General features: G+C 42.2%; 1 protein-coding gene across 1 annotated transcript in view; it reads right to left on the minus strand.

The window, feature by feature from the left end:
• Positions 1-17,663, minus strand: part of lgr6 (leucine-rich repeat containing G protein-coupled receptor 6) — a 39,423-nt gene that overhangs the window by 2,121 nt on the left and 19,639 nt on the right. Inside the window, exons 3-17 of the mRNA XM_010766659.1 lie at positions 12,570-12,641; positions 10,704-10,775; positions 7,337-7,552; positions 7,133-7,204; positions 4,977-5,045; positions 4,480-4,551; positions 4,272-4,343; positions 3,875-3,943; positions 3,361-3,432; positions 3,010-3,075; positions 2,823-2,894; positions 2,282-2,353; positions 1,647-1,772; positions 807-961; positions 109-189 (exon numbers count right to left, since the gene is read on the minus strand). Coding sequence (XP_010764961.1) covers positions 109-189; positions 807-961; positions 1,647-1,772; positions 2,282-2,353; positions 2,823-2,894; positions 3,010-3,075; positions 3,361-3,432; positions 3,875-3,943; positions 4,272-4,343; positions 4,480-4,551; positions 4,977-5,045; positions 7,133-7,204; positions 7,337-7,552; positions 10,704-10,775; positions 12,570-12,641 — 1,358 coding nt within the window. The remainder of the gene's footprint in view (positions 1-108; positions 190-806; positions 962-1,646; positions 1,773-2,281; positions 2,354-2,822; positions 2,895-3,009; positions 3,076-3,360; positions 3,433-3,874; positions 3,944-4,271; positions 4,344-4,479; positions 4,552-4,976; positions 5,046-7,132; positions 7,205-7,336; positions 7,553-10,703; positions 10,776-12,569; positions 12,642-17,663) is intronic.

Consider the following 17,663-nt stretch of genomic DNA (forward strand, 5'->3'; position numbering starts at 1 on the left):
AATCATCAGCTGTAGATAAGCATGGCTTAATGTCCTTACACTGTTGTTGGGACAAAACAATCTGAAGGCCGATTGATGAGAGATTAATTATCATTACTGCAATCGTACCTGGAGTTGGTGTGCATTGAACACTGGTCTGTAGTTTGGATTCCTCTATTTCCATTTGGAACTCCTCCAGGTCAGGATCATCTGGAATAAAGCATTGTTAGCTTGTGCAAGATTTCGTGACAGCTTTTTCTCCATGTGTATGTATAAAAAGTTAATTCATTTTACATTGTGTGTGGCATTGGCTTCAGGGCGTAAAGCATTAACATTATTTTGCAATGAAGTAAAACATATTAATCGAGGAAAATTGGCACCAGCCTGATATTTGATCGGATAGTTTTTATTTTTTCATTTGGCCCATGAATTAAAGGCTGATACCTCTTTATCATTAACATGCGGTGGTTTTGTTATTGTATCCGTTGGGACACCCAGCATTGTTTATTTTCAGCTTTAATGGTGTAAGTTTAATGGTTTTAATTTAAATGTAATGTTGGTTTATTGGTGCTTATATTTTATTCCTACCACAGGAATGCGTTGAAGGGTCAACATTCGACTGTAAGTGTGTTTCAGCTGCCAGGTAGCTGCGGTTTCAGCCAGGCTCTGACATGTTTAAAGTGGGCTTGTGTCAATAATTCGGCAATGAGCAGAGACATATGGGGCTCAGATTTCTGTCTATTACTTTACTCCCATTCCAAGTGTGTACCATGTGTGTTATACTGCACATATGTTTGCACAGATAATGTAATTGCGTGCTTTCTTACAGTGTGTGTCGGCGTGCATAGGGTACATGGCTACTGTACGCTTGTGTAGGTCCTCGTCAGTGTTGCTCTGCTCTGTGTCCCACTGGCTCGCCGGCTTGTAGCTATCACAGGATCCGTACACACAGCACTGGTAGGCATAAGGCATCTCTATTACCCTGTAACAAATAGATGGAACAGTATTGACCAGGAGAAACAACGGCACAACTTACACATGCATGAAGACCTACATTAAAATTTGAAATCAACCTTAAGTGCTTATAACTCTGTTTCTGAGTTCATATGAACCCATAATCTAGGGAAAATAAGGTGAATTTGTCAGTTGTCTTAATCAATTTACGTTGTGGATGGCTGTATGCAAACATTTACTTTGCATTGCTTTTGAAATGTCTCTGCCAGGAGTTCTGTTTTGGACAATGTTCTACAAATGCTGACATTGCCACTTGATCGCCTGCCCGCTCCTATTTCCTTGAAAAGTTCTCTTCATTTTCACTGCTGCTTTTCAGGCCTTCGGGGCATATTTTCAACAAGAATTAACTTGCTGACTACAAATGCTTCCTCATTGTTGAAGATCTGCTCAGGAATAGCTTGCAGGAAAAACGTGTGATTAAGTTAATTGTCAACCTTGGCTGCTCTTGGTAAATAAAAGGTGTTAATAGAAAATTGTGAGAGGTAGGATAATTAAAGGGATGGGAAGTGGTGCATTGTTCTGTACAGCCACAGGTTATACACCTGGGTATGTTATCATCTTATGTAAGTTGTTGATGAAAAACCAAAATACATGTAAGAATTTAGAAACATTACGTAAGAGAGAATAACAGGGGCTTGATGGTGTGTTTTTACCTCATACGGGGGAAGTAATCAGGACTAAAGGCCTCGTATAACTCTGTGTTGCCTCTTAGCTTGAGATGGGTGAGACCTCCCAAACCTGCAACAGGTACTGAGCTCAGGCGATTCTCAGTCAGGTCCCTGAAATTGAGAAAGAAAAAGTACAGGTTGGGTATCAGATCAGGCCTTTTACAAAGTGTGTTTTCATTACATATATTACAGAGAGTCATCCTTCGTAACAAAAAGTCCTTGTCTCTTAGAAATGTTAAACTGTTCAGACAAGGCTCTATCAAATTACCTCCAGATAACACTTCCTGTCAGATGTAGTCGATCTGCTTGTTTAGCTACGCATACTTTAATCAGTCTTCACACAATGAAGCAGTTTGTATTGGCATGACCTAAGATGAATCTCCTGGCCACACAGAGGGGTTTTCAAACAATAAATGCATATCAGTGTTCTCTGTAGACTCAGCCAAAGACAACAGTCAAGAGTGGAGTGTTTGTATAAGGCGACGCCTCTGACATCCAGCTTAATTTTAATTAAAGATGCACAAATCCAGCAAGCGTTTGGGGATTAAAGGAAGCTGCTGAATGTACAAATGAAAGAAAAAAACATTCTTGTTGATAGTCATATATCTGTGTATACTCACAGTTTGATCAAAGAGTGAAGCGAGACAAAGGCATCCAGGTGGATCCACTCGATCACATTCCAGCTTAGATCACTGACAGAAATGTAAATCCATATAAGAGAAACAGACGGAAAGGAATTGTAATAAAACATTGAATGTTGGATACTGATCACCACTAGATGTCAGTAATAGGTAATAAGTCTACATAGTTTGATCTTGACACATGCTTCCTAACCTTGTTGGCTTATATATAGCCCCCTAAAAGGCACCAAAGCCTCTACTTGGTACATTTAATCATACTATGAAGGATTTGCCTCCACAGATAGTTTTATTTGGATATATCTATAAAATAGTTAACACTACCAAAAAGCTATGAGGAACATCTTGTGTAGAAGAATTATGTTTTGTTTTCCATCTCTTCTATCCTATTAATCATCCGATAGATATATCTTCCAACCCCTTGACGGGGTCCTGATCTGACCAGGGTTGTGAATTCCTGAAAGAGACGATGAATGGGTGAGGTTTGCGATGTGTTGGAGAGGTTACAACAAGCTTTACTTACATTGCTCTTAGGGACGTGAGCTGCTGGAAGGTACTTGACTCTATCCTTCTGATTTGGTTATGCTGCAGCCCTCTGTTGAGAAAAAATATACAAACATACATTGAAACAATGCAAAGTGGGCAACGAAACATAGGACTGTCGATTTTGATGCATAAGAGAGTGTATACTTGTTTGGCGTTAAACTCACATCTCTTGCAGTGCAGAGCAGTGGTGAAAGCTGGGCAGATCCTCGATCTGGTTGTAGGACAGCTCCCTACAACACAAAAAGCACACACAAGGAACACATAAACACAGTGACCAGCTGTGGATTTATAGCGTGGGAAATTACGTGGTCTACAGGATTATTTGAGTGAACAGTCGATTCTGTGAGCAAGGCGATATAGCACGACAATAAAAAAACAAAAATTCGGGAGGTGATTGAATTTCATAGCACAGTGATTGTACAAATGATTGCCTGGGGGCACAACTCTCCACAGTTGAGTTTTGTGTATCAGTTGAACCTTGCACTCAACCCCCCCTACTGTGTATGTGTACTCACAGCACTCGGAGGCGAGGCAGCTGCTCACATAGATCCAGAGGGAGAGCTGATAGACCGGCCCGAGTCAGCGTCCTATAGAGAAAAGGAGAAACCTCTGATCATTGTTGAAGTGCAAGCAAGCGAAAGCTTCCCCCAGTCCTGTGAGTCTAACTTGGTCAGACAGAAAGCTGTGTAGATTCGCCAAACCTGTCACTGCCTGGCATAGCTAGCTTACCCCTTCTTTATCTGAGTGTCTTGGGCTGTCTCGTTCTTTCCTATAATCTTTAAACACATATATCCTCTCTTTTTCGTCTCCTGTTCATCCTTGATCCCTAAAGATGGCTTTGACTTTATCTCTCAACACTCTTTTTTTTGTCATGTTTTTTTTCTACTCCCAGGATTGTGTCTCTGTCCTCAAGATCAGTGCCTCACCCATCCTTTGCTGTAGTATGTGGCGTGGACCAATTGAGAAAATAATACTGTGTGTGTGGGGGTGGGGGTGGGTGGGGATTATTCGGTTAAAAGAGACACTCACAATATTTCCAGGCTGGTGGTTCCTTTCAAATCGGGAAACTCTTGAATCTGGGTTGCCCCGTTAAGGGAACTGCAGCAACAGGGAAAAAAGTGTCAGAAAAACTCCCTCCCTCTCACTCTCTCTCTCACAGCTCATTTCAGCCATCAAACTTTTCCTCCAACATCAACACATGCTGTTTTGGCTGTCTCACAAGACATCATAAGTCACACCATTCAACATGTTCTTACAACACACTCTTTCTTACCACATCAGCACTGAGCACAGCCATACGCTAACACAACATCATTCAGTAGGCCATTACACATGTCCACTCAACTCTCGCTGCTAGGGACAGAGGATGATTTAAACAGTGTTTGGGCTAACTCACTGGAATGGTTCCTACTGACCACATACTCACAGTGTGTGCAATTTAGGTAAGAACTGGAAAGCGGATTTTCCCACAAACTGGATGGGATTCTCATAGAAATGACTGCAAAAAAGAAAATTGATTTGGACATGCTGATTAATTTGTTCAGGAGTGAGTTGTACTGTACACATGGTGTTAACAATATAGCAATTCTTAGTTTATCTAATACAATGTGTACACATTTAATCATTAAACTCACATGGTTTGGAGTTGAGGATTTCCCACAAAGGCCCTCTCAGGGATGGCTTTGATATTGTTGTTATGGAAGCCCCTGCAAATATAAAAACATACAGTTAGACAGTTTATCAATATGTTTCTGATTTGTTGTATGTGTGTGTGTGTGTTTGGACGAGCAAGAGGCAGGTCATATGTCATGTTGCACCTGCCATTGCACAGCTGAATTTTTTTTTGTTGGATAAATGAGATGTAAACACGCACACATATGCTGTATCTGTGTCACATTTGCAAGTCGCCGAACATCTGCTGAAGCTGAGGGGAAAACATGGTGTGTGTGTGCGTGCGTGCGTGTGTATGTGCAGGCAAGCGGGTGCGTGGGTGTGTAGCCAGCACCTGCTTAGGGCGAGAGAGATTGTATCCGAGTGCCACATTAAAATCACTTAACGGGATTACTTTGGATAACGCAACCATGTCATAGTCATGTCAGGCAGGTGTGTTTTTGTGTATGTGTGTACTCACAGTTCCTGAAGCTTACTCAGAGTCCGGATGGCCACAGGAAACTCCTGCAGATCATTGTAGTTTAAATCCCTGAGGGGAAACAGTGTAGTAAACAGTTATGATTATGTAATATGTTAAAAGGCTTGATGGAGATTTTTTTCTCTGTAATAAAGATTCAACCATATATGATGATTTTATTTCCATTTGTCATAAAGTGTGCCTGATTACATATGTAAGTGCAGCTATTTCCTCTCCACTATATGAGGCCGACAGCTGTGGATTGTGAAGTTTGGATTTGACCTTTGACCTTAGCTGCTCTGACCTAATTATCTAGGTCTGTGTCTGATTAGTTTCCAAGGAAACGCTGTATCAAAACAACATTAGCTACAATATAGTTGACAGTGCATACGCAGGTGGCAGGAAAAGGGGTTTTCCCATGTAACTTGTGTACAGTATATAAGTATTTGCTTTATTTGTACTTCTATACATGGGAAAAGTGTGTGTGCATGTTTGTGCATACATATTAATTGCCATATTAAGACATGTGCCTCGGTATGCGTCTTTGAAGATTCTTAGCCATCGAGGTCAAAGGATATCTAAAGGAACTAAGCCATTTTCCTGGATTTGTTTTCATTCTCTTCAAGTATAAGACAGAAAATGCCTTTGATGAAATACTTCTAGATATGCATGTTTGTTTTCCCCCAAGTTCTAGGGTATGTTTGCGAAATGTTTGTCTGTCTTTTTCTGCTCTGGCTTGTTTGCATATGCTGTTTTGTTTTCCAGCAGTCCCCTGGACGGCTCCTCTTAGTAATGATTTTATAATACACACTAGGGGTTGGGGAGGGTTGTAGTGATGCAGATGGTCTCTCGTATTTCTCATAAGCGAGGCTGCTGTGAAAGATTAACCCCTCATACCAGTGCAATCCCCAAGTCAATGACACCTGTCATCTTATCCTGCTGAATCATCTGTCTCTCGCCGCTGACGGCCCAAACACTTTAACACACACTATTCTGGTCAAGAGAACTCCCTTCGTCTTTTTCTCATTCTCCAGTTTCCCTTCATCCCCTAAAGCATGGCTCTCCTGACTTGCACCCTGTTCCCTCTCAATTCCCAGCTTGGATAATGGCTTTTAAGTTGAGTGTTAAGCTGGCCGCTTGTGAGGGCACAGGCAAAAGTACTTGCTTATCTGCACACACACACACACACACACACACACACACACACACACACACACACACACACACACACACACACACACACACACACACAGGCAGGTGCCCACACACATGCTCATAAAAAAGGAACGTATCATTTTTTACACTTCAACAGGTTGTTAAGCAGCATGCCAAAAACTGTGTTTTCTTCAGACCTACACAAATTTTGCAGACACAGTTTAACTGTCTCCGTTTCTCTTGCTTTCTTTCTCCACCTCCTACAGTATATATGGCTGTCAGTTTCCAGCGGTTTCCATATTGGTCTGTGGTTAGGATTTAGTTATCGAAGCTAGGGCACGTATAATCAAACAACTCTCCTGTAGCCATACTAAGCCAAATTTGACTTCCGCGCTGCTAAGCAATTACTTTAACAAAACACAGAGGAATCTGTTGATGTTACTTTAATGTAATCAAAGGAACTTTTCATCTTCACATTCCTGTCATTCATCTGTTGGTTGTGGTTTTGATAAAACGTTCAAGCACCTGCTAAAATTACTGGGACATTAATCATTATGACTATTATTTTGCGCTCCACTTAATTTTTTATTGGCACACTTGGTACAAAGGATTTATAAAAACACATTAACTCTAGGTGTTCCAAGTAACACCAAACGGCTGTAGTTAGACAGAATCTGATATCAATTGGTTATAGGAACTTTTTGAAGTTATTTCACAGGGAGTTCTTTATATGTCTTACTTATTCGAAGGCAATGTGCTTTTAGGAAATATGACTATGCATAGTTAATGTTGATACATTGTCATCACGAGGCCAACATTGGGTAAACAAAATATGGACTCACTTGGACCAGTACACTTACCCACACACTTCAGTGGTGTGGGTAAGTGTATATGTTTCTGTGAAAATCTCTTAAATTAAACTTGCAATCATCACGTACTGTATGTCCAAAAAGATGTGCACATGCATGCAAGTGTCTGTGATTATGTGTGTGGGAGATACTCACAGTGTCTCCAGACTGTGTAAACCTTCAAAACACCTCGCATCCATGCTCCGGATCTGGTTGTTATGGAGATGCCTGGAAAAAAGACACAAGTATTTAACTAGAAATCAGAAATCACTTTCTCAAAAAACGTTTTGACACTACAATCATCACTGCCCTCAAAGAAACAAATATAGAGAAACTCAGGAGAACTTTTAGTCAACTCACAGTACGACAAGGGCGGAGAGGTTGGTGAATGCATAATCTGGGATATGTGTGATCTGGTTGAGGGCCAGGGTCATGGCCTGCAGGGAGGGCAAAGAGTCCAGGGCCGTCACTGGGATCTCTGTGAGGGAGTTGTCGTCCAACCACAGGTGTCTCAAGGAGCGGACCCCTCTAAAGGCCCCAGCCGGAACCTCAGACAACAGGTTAGCATCAAGACGCCTGCAGGGTGAAGGAAACCGAGCTTAGCAAGATAATCACCAAGTCTAAGTACTGTATGTTTGCGTTTGTGCATGTGTAGCTGACTGTGCTTATCAAGGATTAGTGGTTGTGTGTCATGGCATTGAAACACTTTGGCTTCCAGGAAGGTTATTAGGAGAATTAGACATCTTTCATTCTCCTTCTTTCATCTTTGCTGCAGCGTCTTAGAAGCTCCTCTTTATTATTTATTCCCATGCTAAATAAGCTACGTACGTCTAGCTCCACCTGTACAGGCATGTATGAAATGTAAGATGAGAAAAAATGCATATTAAGTGTGTAGGAACTGTTGTAACGGGCCTGTTTTATTCCACCTCATTTTATCACTGTTGCGTAACGCACACTTTCCTCCATGCCTGGAAATTGTAATGATAGATGGAGGGGGGAACAGTCGTAGACACATCTTCAGCTGTTCCTCCCTCCTTTACTCTTTCCATTGAAGTTCCGCTCTCGCCATCAGTTCCATCACTAATACACAAACACAGCATCAGACACACATGCACTTTCATCTCTCCAACCATACCAGACCTATCGAACCTTTGTCCCCTCTCTCCCTTGATGCTCTCAACCCACAGGCAACAAGAGTGGACTGTGACACACACCCCCCACGTAAATGCACACATGCATACAGACTGTCCATAGTGATGAATGATCCCCTCAGGGCTGAGTTGACAGGCTGAGACCACTTCCTCTCGCTATTCTTCTTTCTTTGGCCCTTCACACTCATTCATTAATCTCCCTTTCCTCCCTCCAGGCCCCTCTCAAACTCACGTTTTGTTTCTTACATCTTCATTCTTGCACTGCCAGCCGCTGCAAACCCGTTTGCGTCTTACTTCTTAACTCTTGTTTCGCCTTTCAAACATCCTCCCTTATCTATCTTCAACTGTGGTTCTTTCATGCTGGTGCTCCAGCTCCTCCTAAGTCTCCTCACCCCTTGGAGGTTTCACCAAACAAACAGCATTATCAAAGTGAAATCTGAACTTGAACTTTGAACTCTTGGCTTTTCTCCCCAGGGAAATGTTCCATCAGGAGAGGCATATGTATACACTGGCAGATGCTCGCACACAGGGAAACACCCTCTAGCGTACATGTAAATATGCATGAATGGCTTCAAGAAATGTTCATCTTGTCTACTTCCTGAGCACACATTTTTTGCCATGCTTAACATCTTTCTTGTGTATCCTGTGCACCCCGACTGTGGACATCGTTTGTCCCTGACCCAAATCGCAGGATGAAAGCTACGGAAGACCCTTCAACTTTCGGGTTTGTTCTCCAGGGCAAAATAATAATTGCTCCTCTGGGTGGACCTGCCAGGTCTCCAGAAGGTCCAGACAGAACCAGGAATGTTCCACAGAAGCCAATAAAGCAGCAACTATTTCCTGTCCATCACATCAAAGTCTGAGGTACGATTACGAGAGAGAAATAAAGACAGAAGAGTATGTTCTCATAAGAGATCCAGGATATCTGTGGTCTTGCCTCCTCTTGTTCAATTCTCCACATGGCCAACATTTTATACTACAAGGAGCCTGAAGGAGCGTGGTTCACTACCATTGTGTCAAACCTATAAAAATAAGGTTACTCTGATAAATGTGGCTTGTGGAATTCCTGGTGATGGTTGTCATGGCTAAGTGGTGATTACGCTGCTTAACCCGTGGGCTGGGACACAAAACAAAAACACTCTCTGTCCCCTCATGATTGCAACAACAACACTAAACACTGGGTTGGTATTGAAATCTTTAAAATGGTGATACCATTGTCTAGATCCCCCCTCATCCCTGCTAACAAAAGGCTTTTGGCCCGAATTAGGACATCATTTATGTTTAGATAGAAGCCTGCTAAGTGTATTTATACCAATTTTCAAACCCATGTGCTGTCTCAGGTGATGACTCTCTTTCTTTTTACCTGCTGTGCTTTATGTCAGTGAGAGCCGCCGACAAGCTTCACTCTCCGAAGCCTTTCCAGTAATCTTTCTCTTTCTCGCAAGCTTATCATTACTGTAATGAGAAGGTGTGTGTGTGTGTGTGTGTGTGTGTGTGTGTGTGTGTGTGTGTGTGTGTGTGTGTGTGTGTGTGTGTACTTAAAAGCATCTATGTGAAGAAATTGAAAGACCACACACACACACATGCTTGTGCAAACACATACACATAGATTGAAAACAGACAGAGACATCATTATGAAGTTAGACATACACTCACACAGGGACATCCTGAGCCATAGCGGCTGCTCGTAGCAGGTATAGGTCCTACAGTATGTGTGTATAGATTTGAGTGTGTTTGTGTGTACGTGTGGTTACAGACTCAATGATTGTGTTGAGGGAGAGCAGGCCTGCTTAATACCAGACAGGGAAACGTTGTAGGCGGTAGAGGAGTAACATGTGCACACCCCCTCTATGTAACTCTAGCAATTTGAGTGTGTCTGCGTGATGAAGGAAACGGCTTTATGGATATTTACAAAGAATTATTAATTTGGAAAGCAGGGATGTGGAGTACGTGTGCGGTACAAAGTTGGGACAGACGGGAAGGGGGTGAGGAATTACAGATGAGGTGGTCCACATGCATCCGCCCAAACATTCTCGCTGACACACACACATACACACACGTTCAGTGACCCCACATATGAGACAATTATGCCACCAAACACTCTCATTAGCCAAGGGGATAGCAGTGTGGGTGGTGGGAGAAGAACGGAGGAGAGGAACGGAGGAGGAAGAGAGAGGGAATTGATGGAAAATGGGGTTGTTTCACAGCTCATTGGAGATGCTCTCCCTGGCCTGCAGTGTCTGCTGTTTCCCTCATGGCTTCCAGATGCTACCATGAACTGCACTGACACAGTCTGTGACTCCTACCGTCAGTGCAGAAGTATTGGGGTATGGTCTGTAATATGTCAGTGGTACTCTATACCTGCACTGCGGTTACAGCTGGGATGAGTCTGTGGGTGGCCAGGGGATGTTTCATTCCCTGCTAGATGAGGTAGAGAAGCGCGATTAGTGTGTGTGTGTGTGTGTGTGTGTGTGTGTGTGTGTGTGTGTGTGTGTGTGTGTGTGTGTGTGTGTGTGTGTGTGTGTGTGTGTGTGTGTGTGTGTGTGTGTGTGTGTGTGTAAGAGAGAACAACTCACAGGGACAGCAGGTTGGGTAGGTCCCATGGAGCATCATCAGGAAGTCTCTCCAGTTGGTTGTTTTGGAGCATCCTGAAAGGCACATTATTCAGTTTGTAGGTAATAGCTCTAAATGTGATAAAATGTACGTGGTGTGCGTGAGGGCACATCAAGCAGAACAAATAATTCCATCCTGAGGGAAATCTGACACAAGAAGGAAAGGGCCAGTGAAAGCTTGAAGAGAAGCAGAGAATGAAGGGTAGAAGGAAAGAGAAGCTCCTTGGGTGGGCTGCTGATGTCATTCTCAGAAGAATGGAGCAAAAAGCTAGGAGGAAGTGGGGAGCAAACAATACCCTCTCTCTTTCCGCTCCCTCCCTCGCTTTTCCTGTCTTTTCCTCCCTCTTTCTTTGAAGTTTTGATCATCACCAGTCGTCTGATATTAGTTCACAAGGCGTGTAGTCTCCAGTGTACTACTGTCAGTGGCGTTATGCCTTCATTGGGGCATTACCGTGTCTCAATATCATCAAAAGTCTAAACAGTTTAACTTCTTAGTTTATGGTTATTACACTATAACATCTATATTTTCTTTATGAATATAAAATAGCTCATAACAACAAATTCCTGCCAAGTAGGATAACATTTATAATTTGTTTTGTGATTTAATTTGTTTTGTTATAAGTCAAAGTGTATTCTGGGTTAAAACACATATTTTCTTTAGTTACTAACATGGCTCACTATGTCATAGTGAAGTGTATTTGACTATAGCCTCCTTTGTAATATACAATTAGCGCTTCTGGGACGATCATGCCATGATAAATACATTGAATTTGGTCTATTTCAAAGACAATTCCCTACAGAGAGTATCACTGTACTCCACTATGTGTTCATAAGCTCCTGCGTGTTCTCATGCATGCTTGTGTGCGTGCATGTGTCCACAAGGACCTTTTGGGTACCGTACACGAGGTCAGCGGTCCATTTGTGTTTGACACGGCCTGACTCTAACTAATATATTGAGGAAGGAAACCAACAGCCCTGCGGTCAAAGAAACCGTCCAAAGTATGCTAGGGCGTTATAGTGTGAAGCATGAATGTTTGCAGACGTTTATACATTCAGGGTCTGTGTGTCCTTCTGCTGTAATGATAAAATAGCCCCATATTCATGGCTGGTTCACTCATTCTGTCTCAGTGAGTTTCACAACACAAGATGAAACCTGTGAGCCTGGTAATCTCCCTGATCCCTTAAAATTACAAACCACAATTCTTCTGCTAAGTTTATATTCCGTGGCAGGGCTTTCAAACTTTTCTCAGCAATGGTCCAAAGGTATTGAGGTGATTGCCAAGGATCATGAAAACCTCCCTAATACCCTTGTCTCAAACCCAGTAGAAACATAGCAGCCACTCATTAGAGTCAGAAAGTGCCATGGCTTTTATGGTTGCTTTGCATTTTTGGGGGATTTAATGCTTAACGGCAGTGCTAACAGTCGGTGGCCATAGATCATAAGGCTATGATCATACTACGAGAAATGGGGTGTTAAGAGAACAGTTTTGAAAGATGTTTTTAAGTGATCATTTTATTCACTTGCTGTAATCTCAGTGGGTGGTGAGGCTGGGAGGTCCCTGTGTTACACCTGTGTGTGTGTGTGTGTGTGTGTGTGTGTGTGTGTGTGTGTGTGTGTGTGTGTGTGTGTGTGAAAATGAAACAGGGCTTGGGAATGAGGGAACCAGCCCATAAACTTTAACTACATTTAATGATGCATGGCCTGTGTGTTTTATTCAAGGCAGGAGCACAACTATATCCCCCCGCAATGCTAGAGTGGAACAACCCACTTGGGATGAGGACTGGACCACTAGAGTGTGAGAAGGTGGAAGAGTGGAGGATGTTACTTACAGAACTTTGAGGTTGTGGAGACCCTGGAGAGCGTGGCCTGAGATATACCTCAGCTGATTCCCTGAGATACGCCTGGGAGAGAGAAACAGAGATCAAAAAAGAGGAAATGAAATATGAAAGTGAAAAATGAAATATTACAACACGCACAAAAAACATTACAAGTCTCTTAAGGAAGGTTTTGCCATTTGCTTTATTCTACGTTTTTGGATTGAGCTGTGATGTGACTTCATCCTTGTGTTCGTGCTCTGGGGTTACTGCTGGGGCAGTATGCAAATAACACTATTCGATTCCCTTCAGTGTGGTTGCCATTGGCCCAAAGCACACCCTGAAACCTTAACCAATCCTGGGAGCTCTGATGAGTGAAGAAAGACTGAATTGAATGAGACTGAAACTGGGTCAGCAAGTGCGGCCTGAAAGTATATTTGCTTGTGCGCATGAAAGCTTATGTGTGTGTCTATATATTGTGTATACGATATATGCGCACATGAGAGCGTGTGTGTGCTATTTTCCATGACCTTGAAGTAAATTGGGCCCGTTCTGAGAGGCCTTGAGGACATAGAGGTAGAGAAACCACACACATTCACACAAGCAATCCAATCAGTTTGTTTATCAAACACAGCACCTAATGGTCATTTGTGAGTGTGTATAAGATGTCCAAATAAATAACATTCAGTCCAAGAGTGTAACTTTCAAGGTCACAAGCTGGAAGCACAATTTGGACACATATTTGGTCTTCACAGCTTGAGACCACCCACGACCACCAACTTCTATTTAACACACACAAGTTAAAATGTACTGATTGACATCCTCCTGCTTACACCATTGCCCTGCAGGGGACATTTGCCTGACATTTTAGTCTTATGCTAAGCATCCTGTTTCTGGCTGACTTGTTCCATCAGTGCAAGGATATTGAAATATCGATAAAACACTCTGCTTTCCTTTCCAAGCCACTATCATCCAGATGGTAACAGTCGACGGCTCACAGCAACTCCCTCTGACATCTGATACTCATGTCAACATGTCTCACGTATTGCAGTCAGTCTGTGCAGTGACAAACCACACTACCCCATCCGCGCCTGCCAGATCTCACACTCAGAGCAGTTAATGTAGAGCTGGTATTTATCAACACAAGCACACACACAAACCTGCATCGGCATACTATTATGCGACATGGGCTGATCGTTATCCAGGCTATTGTGGTGCCTTTTAGTCATGCCTTTCAAACCACAGTCAAAACAAATTCAAACCAACTTAGACAAAGTCACAAGATGTCTCAATATACATTTCACAGACATTGAGCACACAGATGACAGAGTTGATCTGCAGTGACTGCATCTCTCTGTCTTCACATATTATAATATGTATTATTATTTCAAAACAAAGGAATTCAATTTGCTCTCACATCTGATTTTCAACTTGTATACTGCCTTTATGTTGACGATAGCTGAAGATAGGTCTGCTACTTCAATACCATTTTAGTTCCGCTTTTGCACAAACGGGTCACTGGGGACCATTTCAATAGCTACTTTTCCAGAGGTAACTGTTTCAATGGGTTTTGCTGAGGGCCTAATGCCAGTAAAATAGATCTAAGCATATTTCTAGACCTCTAGGTGGCTTCTTTTATTTCCTGTTCAAACACAATGATTAGTTGCTGACGTATTGGACAAAAAAAAAGATATTATATTATTTCAGCGGGGTGATAAGAAGGGCCAGTAATTTAGAGTTTTAGAAAACAAACATTGTTGTTAAGGCGATGGTATGATGTGCATATCCTACTGCCAACCAGCCTTTCTCTATTACCGGCACTGTTGGAGCCAAAACAGCATTAGAATGAAATCATGTTTGTTTTTTTGCAGCCATCATTTATCAAATGGCTAATTATGTTGATAGTGAAGATGGATATTGACAAAGGAAAGAAATGTTAAAACGTTCTTGATAGACATCAACAGAACACTGGCACTTGCTACTGAACAACCGTTTCCATGATATCAGTGTGTGCATTTATGTGTGTACGTGTGTGTAAGGGATCGTACGCATGAGTGAATGTTCCCCACTTAGCCTCCTAGTCTTTCCACATCAATCTCATTCTAATGAAAGGCGCCTTGCTCTTGTCAAACCATGTCTCCAACAGTTTTTTCTTTTAAATTGATTTGGGGATGGTTAACATTTTTCTTGGCGCTTGAATTGCATTGATACAAATTCCACCTAAGCATTACTCAGCTGTATTGACATGATTAATATATAAAATAACAGAGGCCAGTTTGTATTTCAAACGTATGAGAGAGTAGTGGGAGGGGTGGTATCAGACATGAGACCGCCCCGCTATGAGGTCTGATCAGTGATTATTCTATGTATCTCTATGTTCTATTACCTCAAAGTAATAAACAAAAAACAGAACAAAGACTTAGACAGCAGAGTAAGCATCATATGTTGGGATACTATCTTAGATAATGATAGGACATCAAAGTGGCAGCATGGTGGCTGATAGGAGTCAATGATGAAAGCAGAAGTCAAGAAGAAACAGGTCTTATCAGAGAGAGGGCTGTGTGTGGGTGTGTCTGTAAGTACATATTTATGTATGACCTTTTTCACCCTTGGTCCATCAATAGCAATGTTATCCCTCCTTCTGTTCGGAGTTCCAGCCTAAGGGTCAACCACTTAACCTGGCGTTAACCTCTGAAATTACTTGAGTAAAATATAGACATGCGGTAATTTGTGTGTGTAGGTGTGTTTTATGGGTACGTGTTTGTGTGAGAGAAAGAGTCAAGCAAACAAAAAGTAATGTTGGCAACGCTAAAAGGAAAAGTTTTAATTGACCTAGATTGTCCCAGCTGTGTGGTGCACCTGGAGTATCGAGACAGCCAATATTGTAAACCCTTAAACCTCGCCTACGTTATACTGCTGGCCTGTGAGCAGACAATCTCATCACCTAGAGGAAGTCGAGCAGGGCAGTGCTGGCCTCTACTCTCCACTTCTCTCATCTTACATTTGGATTTCATTTGTTGAGAGTGCCTGAGTGTGCTCGCAATGGGCTGAATGGATATTCCAGAGTCTCAGTCTTGAGCTGATAACGGGAGATTGCACCATATTCCACGCACTTAGGCTGTAAGATCATGCGTCAAACAAACCAAGGCCAAAATTGATGGAGGGTTAAGAAATCCAGTGCGGTTTATTTTCCTGTCAGGACATTTTAAATGGACTTATTTAATTTCTGTATTTAGGTGAGTGATGGCTATAGATAATTATAAGATGAGCATGACAGACTCTAACTAAATGGCTAATTATGAAGGGAGTCAAAGAAAAAGGGCAAAGTGAAATGAGATTTCCAGAATTACGAGCAGCCAGTACTTTGATACTGATGATAGGTGGAGAGCATGATTGCCTTCAAAATTGTTTTCAGGAAGGGCAACAGTTTCTCTGCTAGTTCCAAGATGCAATTAGATCGGGAATAGATCTTTGATACTGTGAAACATTTAAAGAGAGGGGATGTCTTTGATTTGTCAGGTGGATGAGTAACCCTTCTCTCACTCTGAGGGCATTGTTGCCCTCTCATTAATCCATAGACATGCAGTCTGACTCTGTCGCCTCTCTTCACGCTCAGTCTGACTGAGAGTTGTGTGCAGGTTTGTGTGTTTGAATAAATGGCAGATTCCCTGATCAAAGCGTTAAATGAAGGCTTAATGAGAGGGATCTGAGATCAATAGAAGGATGTAGAAATGAGTAACTGGTAGAGAAAAGGCTGGAGGGAGGGTTGACACTTCTTATTATCAATATCAATGCGTCAATGTATCAAAGCAAGGTTTGCTACCTGATCATTTAATTACTTCAATTGAGGTTCAAAGGGATTAGCCTTGTGCATTTTGATACTATAGAAATGAAAATTAATCGAGGAGATAATTGGTCTCATGATACAGTTTACGTTTGTGAGCGGAGCTTCAGAAAAACACTCTGTATGCGGCTCTTAAGACTTTATTCCCTCTCCTTCCCATAGTGTAAAACAGGATGAAAGCTGAACTTCTTGCCAAAAGCAGATTTATATTGGTTTATAGAAACATGGAGAGGGTCCAAAAAGGAGAAAAACTATGAAAGGCAGTGACTTCAGCTTGCCATAGCCTGCAGTCAAATGGATATGGGGGGCTGCAGAAATGAATTGAAAAAGAGGGAGGTAGAGCACAACATCAAACCATTTATTACTACCAGTCACAACATGCCTAGCCCTTGCCTCTCCCTGTGCTACTAACAAGTGCTGCAGAGCCACATCAAACACTTTTGCCCTCACACTGACCGTGTTTGTGTTTAGAGCGTCCGTTTGTTTTTCTAAGGGTTGTAACTTGAAGTTGTAATGTGTTAACCATAGCCTGATATGCTTCATCCCTCTAAACTTCCTAGACGTGAGTGGATGTCAGAAATGGGCTTTTTCCTGCCTTGAAACATCATCATTGTCTCAGCATGTTTCCAAAAATGGTCAGCCGGCTATAAAATTGGATTTAGGGCAGGAACATCCTCTTTGGAAGAGTTACAAAGCAACAGAACGTCTCCATAAAGTGTCAGAACATGAGACCGATACAGAGGAAGCAAGATCAACGGGGCTGTAAAACACTGGGAGGATTGTCTCTGGACAAACACTTCAGCCGCATCCAAGACCCCCTCCCCCCTTTTTTCCTCAATGCAGGCAAATGTCAGCATCGGTGTTCAGAATCACCCTGTGCTGTGTGGTTCTGATTAAAACTCCATCAGCAATATCTGCACTTTACCGTTTTTAAAAGAAAGCAAAAGTTGAGATCAGCAATTCATCACACAACAATAAATCCTGAATTTATTTCTCAAGAATGTGAGGTGTCACAAAACGTCCTTGCTCTGCTTCCTGCGGCTTAAAGTCAACTGAATAGTTATGCAGCTAACCTTTTACTTTCATCATCATTAGCTCATGCCTCACAGGATGCAGCTGCAATAATTAGCAAAGAAAACAGCGAACTGTTCAAACACCCCATACGCACGCATGCACGCACGCACGCACACACACACACACACACACACACACACACACACACACACACACACACACACACACACACACACACACACACACACTAC

Source organism: Notothenia coriiceps, unplaced genomic scaffold, assembly GCF_000735185.1.
Source record: "Notothenia coriiceps isolate Sejong01 unplaced genomic scaffold, NC01 NC01_scaffold00003521, whole genome shotgun sequence".
Classification (NCBI taxonomy): Eukaryota; Metazoa; Chordata; class Actinopteri; order Perciformes; family Nototheniidae; genus Notothenia; species Notothenia coriiceps.